This window comes from Ciconia boyciana, chromosome 2 (assembly GCF_034638445.1).
Source record: "Ciconia boyciana chromosome 2, ASM3463844v1, whole genome shotgun sequence".
NCBI classification, from domain to species: Eukaryota; Metazoa; Chordata; class Aves; order Ciconiiformes; family Ciconiidae; genus Ciconia; species Ciconia boyciana.
Window position 1 is genome coordinate 57,043,484 of NC_132935.1, and position 7,326 is coordinate 57,050,809.

A 7,326-nucleotide genomic window follows, 5' to 3' on the forward strand; every position below is an offset into this window, starting at 1 on the left:
CACAGTCTGAGGGGGTTCTTCTAATGTTCAGAGACTGAGACAAATGTAGAGGGTCAGTATTCTCTGGGTTACAATTTAGATTTAGAAAGGATGGGGGCCACTCAGGAATTTTATTACAAGTTCCTGTCTGTGCATTCAAGTTTTAATTCTGCTCTGAGTTTTAGCTTGCAAACCCTAAAGAGAAACATAAAAGATACTTTCTGGAATCAACTTTGCATAATTTCTGGTATTATTTTACATAAGTCCAGTTACAGAGCTCTGAAAGTATGAGAATAGGAATGTGTTTTTAGGGAAAACTGGGCAATTAATGAGCTCATATAGCCGTGTGAACTGGAAATGCTTGAGTTTTGCTCTTCCATGTATTTCCACGGAACGTATAGAGAGAGACACATAGTCGGGGTGCATGTATTTAACAGTGCTTTGAATGCTTCTGTGGGTCATTTCACCACTACTTTTTTGAAGTATAAGTTTAGTCTGTTACACTTGTACCTAGGATGGTGTTCTCTGGGTGGAGCAGGTATCTTTATTCTTACTATTCGTACAACTTGGAACAAAATATCTGGGCATTCCCTAATTTGTGACAGTGCAAAGGCACCCAGTTAGATCAAACCACATTTCAACCTTTTTACTGCATATTTTTTCATCTTAACTTTATGTGGTTGAGGAGCAATTGCATTGTCTCTAGTTAGCTGGCTCTCCCCAGGGACAGCAAGGTCTTCACACTCCTTCACAGATGTTGATAAAAAAAAAAACCCTGTATGATTAAAAACTTAGTGTTTGACAGAGCATGTATTCATTATATGCTTAAAACAGTGTGTCCTGGAGTACCAAGAGGAATTACTGGAAGACTCACGGTTAACAAACTTCAGAAGCATTTTTTTTAAACCGTCATATGTCCCAGAGAAGGGACAGACCTTGCTGAAAATTTTCAAGACAACTGAGATGGTGATTCTAAATTTGGAAAATAATATGTTCAAAAAAAAATTTTTTTACAGTAAATAGAGTGATGGGGAAAACTGTCCTTTTAAACATTGTTCTCTTTCTCTGGCAGGAGTGTGAAACAAAGATTGCACAAGAAATTGCTAGCCTTTCAAAGGAGGATGTCTCCAAAGAAGAAATGAATGAGAACGAAGAAGTTATAAATATTCTGCTTGCACAGGTAGATGGCAGGCACTTACCTGTTTGTCTGCTGGTATTTTCTTGTTCCATAGCTTTCAGAAATATTAAAGACTCTCTTGTTCCTTCTAATGCAATGAGAAATTGAAAGCTTAAAGGGGTCTCTGTTGATTAAAATACAAGGCTTTGTTTTAATGGTAAATAAAGTAGGGAAGGAAAGCTGACTGCAGGAGTGAACCCAAAGCTGAGCAGACTCTTGTTAACAGTGGAAAGGAGACACTGTGCAACAACAACAACAACAAAAGTAGCCTTTGTTGTTAATGTACTTAGAAAGCACTTCCTAATCTAACCAGTTTTAATACTGTTAACTACTTTCCTGCTGATCAAAGGAAGCAAGGCAACTATTTTGGCTTTTTTGCCTTCCTTTGCTTCCCTCAGTAGCTTTGATCTTCTCTCCACTGTACTTTCCTCCTTATATTCATCTTCAAAGATGTATTTTAGAATTCAGTTTTTCTAGTTATTTTACTGGTTATCCAGAGCTTTCTGCTGTGATTTAAGGAAACAGGCAGCCAAACATGCCAGAATTTGGTGCGTTATCTCCACAACTATTCAGTACAGTGATCGTCTTGAGGATTCAGAACAGACATTGTTGGTTTTGAACTTACATTTGCTTTGAGGTCTTGATGAATCAGAGTTCAAAGGAGGCATGCGAACCACTTCTGAAAGTATTTCAGAGAACAGCATCATCTCATCACTTCCCAGGGCACACTTATCGTATGTTCCTGTAGAACATAAAGTCAAGGCTTTAAGTGAACTAATTGATCATTGCAGGAGAACGAGATTTTAACAGAACAAGAAGAACTGGTGGCCATGGAGCAGTTTCTGCGGAGACAGATTGCCTCGGAGAAAGAAGAAATAGATCGCCTTCGAGCAGAAATAGCTGAAATACAAAGGTAAAAGGGAGACTGCTTACATCAGATCTCCCGCCAGGAGAGCACTCCTTGATTAAAAGTACATATATGCTCTTCTGAAACAGTACTCTAAACTACACTTAAAAGCTTACCCTGCGAACATCACATTTGAAAGCCTCTTCTTTTTAGTGAAATCTCAGCAACTTTGGACCTTTCGGAATATTTTCTGTTAGTATAATGATGGAATTACGATCTAAAGGAAACTAGGCCCAGTGCACTAAAAAAATCCCCCTGGGAAATCACTGGTTTATTAAATTAAGCTTTGAAAGGAAATTCTGGGGGTTTTTTTAAAACCATTGCAGATTATTTAGTGGACGTAAGTTAACTCTTTTGTGCTGCTGCAGTTCTGGCAACCTTGAAGAAGTGTTTAAATCCGAGTTTGTCGTTGCTCTTTCAGTCGCCAGCAGCATGGCCGAAGTGAAACCGAGGAGTATTCTTCTGAGAGTGAAAGTGAGAGTGAAGATGAGGAGGAACTGCAGGTCATCCTGGAAGATTTGCAGCGGCAGAATGAGGAACTGGAGGTAAGATTTGAGTCAGTATCAATTGGTACTCTTCTCCTTAGTGGTTTAGTCTGTGCAGAGATGTTTGCGCATGTGCAAACTGGTGGTTTTGCATCTATTTGGCCTAGGCACGAAACCCACGTGCTCTGTTTTTAAATCACTGTTGTGTGCAAGTCCACGTTGCTGTCTGGGTTAGCAGCAAAGCTTCATTGTGCAGTGCTAAGTGGCCCCCCTCCCTACAGCAATTCTTTGTCAGAAGGAGCCCTGACATTTGTTTCCCTTAAAAGATAAAGAACAATCACCTGAACCAAGCGATTCACGAGGAGCGAGAGGCCATCATAGAACTGCGAGTACAGCTTCGACTGCTGCAGCGAGCTAAATCAGAGCAGCAGGTGCAGGAAGAAGACGAGCCAGAAAAACGCGGGGGTGTTTCTCAGCAGCAAAGAGACAGTGTCCTGGAGACAAAAGCAGCCAAAGAGCAGCCAAAAGCAAGCAAGGAGCAGCAAGTCAAGCCATCGCCAAGTAAAGACAGGAAAGAAACGCCAATTTGATCCGGCTCCTTGGATATGCATAAAATCAACTGAACTGTGCAAATTACTGTAATTTGAGTCAAACTGCACAAATTATTGCTGGCTGTGTACATTCTGTAAAGAAACTTTTCTTTTAAGCCCTGGAGACTTTTGTCTCTGACACTTGTGGCTTCTACTCATCAGACTCAGGTGAGTTTGGAGAGGCCAGAAGAGTTTTCCAGTTAGTATCAGATTATTTCAAGACTGGTTTCCTTCAGGTGATTTAAAATAATTCAGTAACAGTTTTATTTTTAAACCAAAATCATTATTTACATTCATTGGAGCAGAATGGGAAGAGCTCATTTTCCACAAATAAACAAAAACCCACCCACACTTACTAATTATTTGCCTTGTGAATCTATTCATCCTCATTCACCATTATTTCTGCTTATTAACCTAGTCACTTCTTGCTTGTGCCTTTGATACCTTTCTGATGCAGATTATATACAAGGGAGCTTTAAATTTATTCTGGGTTGGCTGAAAAGTCGGGAGACTGTGGGGTATAGTGTTTACCTGACATGCCCTTAAGCTTCATTTTTGTTCTGAGATGTACTGAATAAATGTAAAAGCTTGAGAGATGTTATTTATGTCCCTGTATGATGGCAATGTTCATCAAGAGCCGTTCATGTCTTTTAGCGATGTAGGTAACCCATTTACTCCTTTATAAACCACCCTCATCATACCTGTTTAAGATGGGCTGTGTTCACACTGCTGCCATACAGCCAAGAGCTTTTTCTTCATCCATTTTAAATGTTTAAGTCCCTTGGAGAAAGCCACTGACAGATGCTGCAGGCAGTGATGGGGATGAGTTATGTCACTTAAGATAGATCTGCCTGACCAAGCAATACAGCATTTCCCTCTGCAGCAATGCAGGTCACTTGTGCTTTCCAAACAAGCCTGAAGAACGATGCCAGCAGGAGGCAGTGGGGGTTCAGCAACAGCCTTGTGGGTTTTTTGTTGTTGTGTAAAAAACCAAGCAGCACCTGGGACTTGCTTTTGGTTTGGCTGTTTCACTGCTTCTACCTGCCGAAAGCCTCCAGCCAGGCTGGCCTTTAAGGGCCATTTAATGTTTCAGATACACTCATGAGACTCATCCATCCATTCATATATAGACAGCAAACTCCACAGAGTGCATATAGGCTATCATTTTTTAATCTGGATATTTATTTTCAGCACCTGTTGGATGTGGTTGTATTCTTTATCTATTGCACTGTTGTGAATCATTGGCCATGATTTGATTTTGTACAAATAATGCTTTGATATGTTACAGAAAACAGCATAGTATTTTTTTAAGATTTGGAAAAAAGTTTATAAACACAGAAAATGTGGTCAGATGACAAATGTAAACTAAAGCATTCTCCCTTGCCTTCGTTACATACATTTTATATTTGCTGGCAATATTTAAACCTTTTGTTTGTTTAATTCACACTAATTCCTATTGAATTGTCATGGATTTTTCTAATGTTCTTCAGACAAATCTCTTAATATTGGTTAACTTTTATTTTGTTAGGCTTGTATTTATCAAGCAAATAAATTCAACAGCCATTTGGAAGTAGTTTCTAATTTATCTGCTTCATAATGCAAAGGATAGTTACTCTTCTTGGGTAGCTACCTGCAGTTGAGAAGTTTCTAAGAAAAATGAATTCAGGCTTTCTTAATAGCAGCTCCTCTGAAAGAACATTGTCTGCAGCTGAACGTCGTAGAAAGCTTCCATAGCTTAGCTGAAGATCAAGTTTAATTTGATCAAATTAAAGATTTTAAGACTTTGCTTCTCTGTTACTACTAGAGATTTCAGTTGTGAAGGTAAACACCATCCTATTTATTCACATCATGACTTCCAACACATGAACAGTGTTTCCTCCTGCAGCCTTACAACGCACTTGAAGTCTGTCACCACTGAAGTCTTAAATGGAGGTGGAACTGCTGCTCCTGCAGTAATATAGCAACAGTCTGTTGCTATAAGTAACAAATATATCACCAGAAATTTAGTTTCAAAATGCCTGAAAGATGTTTCTTTGAAATTTTCTTTCACATTCTTTCAAATGATACATCCAACGATAAACACAGTTATTGATAAAACTCCTGTACAGCCTGTAGTGAAAATCCTAATGCTGGCCAGATCACACGCTGGTAGCACTGAAGCCTGGCAGGCCCTGGGAAGTCCCAGGGCAGGTGGCTGAGGCTGTGACAGCCTCTAAGCCCTGCCTAAAACCAGCCCCTTACAAGAGCACCAGGGGAGGCCATGCCCCAGCCCCTCTCCCCTGCCCTGCCTGGAGGCAGGTGGGGCTGGGAACAAGGTGGCAGCTGCTCCTCCAGCCCCCATAACCTCCACGAAGGGGTCTGGCTGCCCCAAGTCCAGTAGCAGCAGCATTATCCCAACACCAGCACGTGCGGTGCTTGTGGTGAAAAAGCCATGCTAGCAGCAGGGATTTCAAAGACTGCATGCAGCAGTTGCAAATAATTAGCTAAAAAAGCCAAAGCTAATTTCAAACAAAGTGGAAAGTAATTACAATACAAGAGTCTGAGTGTGTTGTTCAGATCACTTTATAAGCTGCTTTATCAATCCAAAGTGCCTCACAAAGAAATGGGTGAGCTGCAGCGCTCAGGCAATCGCCTCCCATGGTACAACAATGCCTGCACAGCAGGCCGCCTTCATGAAGTCCATACATGTCTTAAATAACCGCTTTATCTAAATCAAAGTATTTTAAACACATTTACATTGACTTAAAATAAGACTTTTTCCAACAACATACAGCTTGTATGTGCCGAGTGCAGCAACAGAACCTCTTTCAGACCCTTTGGACAAAATACCAGGCTTACCTGCCATGAAATGAAGAAACAACAGGCCTGCAATGTTAATTCTCGTGTTCGGGACTTAAAACAGTTTGATGTGGCCCATCTGCTTTCCTCTGGAAAATCTAAATGTTTCCACCACAGAGCATTACTTCAGAGAAAGGGGGGGGGGGGATGACGGGACAGGGAACAACTACATTCCTTACCTGTTTTTACAGTCCTGGAACAGGTTTTATCAAATCAGTCATTCAGAAACCCAAAGGAGCAAGAAGCCCCGTATGAACAAGTCACTGGGACTACACAACCCCAACACGAATCAGGAGACAAACCTGGTTTTTGCCAGCAGCAGGTTACCTGCATCTAACTGGCCACGTGACAGCTTTTATACTCGTAACTTACTGAAATACTGCAACTGTACCATGAGCCAACTTCAGACATCTTGCTTACCAAGCAGGTTTTTTTTCCTCCCAGTAAAGTCTTTTTACTCTAAAATAGCAGCCTGAAGTGAACTGTTACTTGCCTGAACAGTTGAACAGGGTGTGGGGGGGTATTTATTGAAAGAAGAGAAAAAAAACAAACAAAAGCCCCATGAGCAGTATTCCTCTCAGATCACATCCCTACGACAAGTCTAGAACCACCAGCTTGTGTCCAACACCTTGCAGGATTCGAGACGTCCTTCCAGGTTTCCTGGGCTCTGCCTTGTCTGCACCAGGCTTCCAACACTGGCTCAGCTTCGTTCTCACAGAAGCAGAAGCCGCCAGTTCTGGTGCGATTCTGAAAGGTTTCCTCTCCGGTGCAGGGAGGGATGTTGAAAGCCCTGCTGTGTGCCACGGTCCTACAAGGAGCCATCGGGGGTTCCAGAAATTCATCGTCCTTTATGGTGAAAGATAAAGGACCACTGCACAGGAAGCTTCCACCTCCATTCACTCATTCCAATACTAGCACTGGGGGGATTCACTGTTACCTCTGTGCCTCTTCAGATTAATGAGCTAAGGCTAATTTTTAAAGTCTACGTACTGAAGCCAAGAATTGTACACCTGACCATGTAAGAGTATTCTCTTTAAATTAAAATAAATTTTTAAAAAATTAACGCATCAACCTGAATCTCTGCCAAAAAGAGGTTTGACCAAGCTTAAGCTGTCAAGGTTTTCATTTTTCAGCATGCACCTCTGACTCACAGTGCTTCATCCGCAGAGGGAAAAATGCCTCTTCCAGACCAAATATGGCTTATATCCAACAGCACAAGCTCTCTGCAGTGTTCTTTAAGACACGCTCTGACAGCAGAAGCCAGCGGCACCGTGCTTCGTACCAGAGAACGGCTGTCAGCCCTTACTGTGCCAGGGAGACGAGGCCCAGCCTCGCTAGCACAGCCTTGGG

At 41.6% G+C, this 7,326-nt stretch overlaps 1 protein-coding gene across 4 annotated transcripts in view; it reads left to right on the plus strand.

The window, feature by feature from the left end:
* Nucleotides 1–4,709, plus strand: part of RALBP1 (ralA binding protein 1) — a 37,194-nt gene extending 32,485 nt beyond the window's left edge. For all 4 annotated transcript variants that reach the window (XM_072852744.1, XM_072852742.1, XM_072852741.1 and 1 more), the window contains 4 exons: nt 1,052–1,159; nt 1,948–2,069; nt 2,485–2,608; nt 2,875–4,709. In XM_072852744.1, coding sequence (XP_072708845.1) covers nt 1,052–1,159; nt 1,948–2,069; nt 2,485–2,608; nt 2,875–3,138 — 618 coding nt within the window. In that variant the 3' untranslated portion in view covers nt 3,139–4,709. The remainder of the gene's footprint in view (nt 1–1,051; nt 1,160–1,947; nt 2,070–2,484; nt 2,609–2,874) is intronic.
* The last annotated feature ends 2,617 nt before the right edge of the window (nt 4,710–7,326 follow it).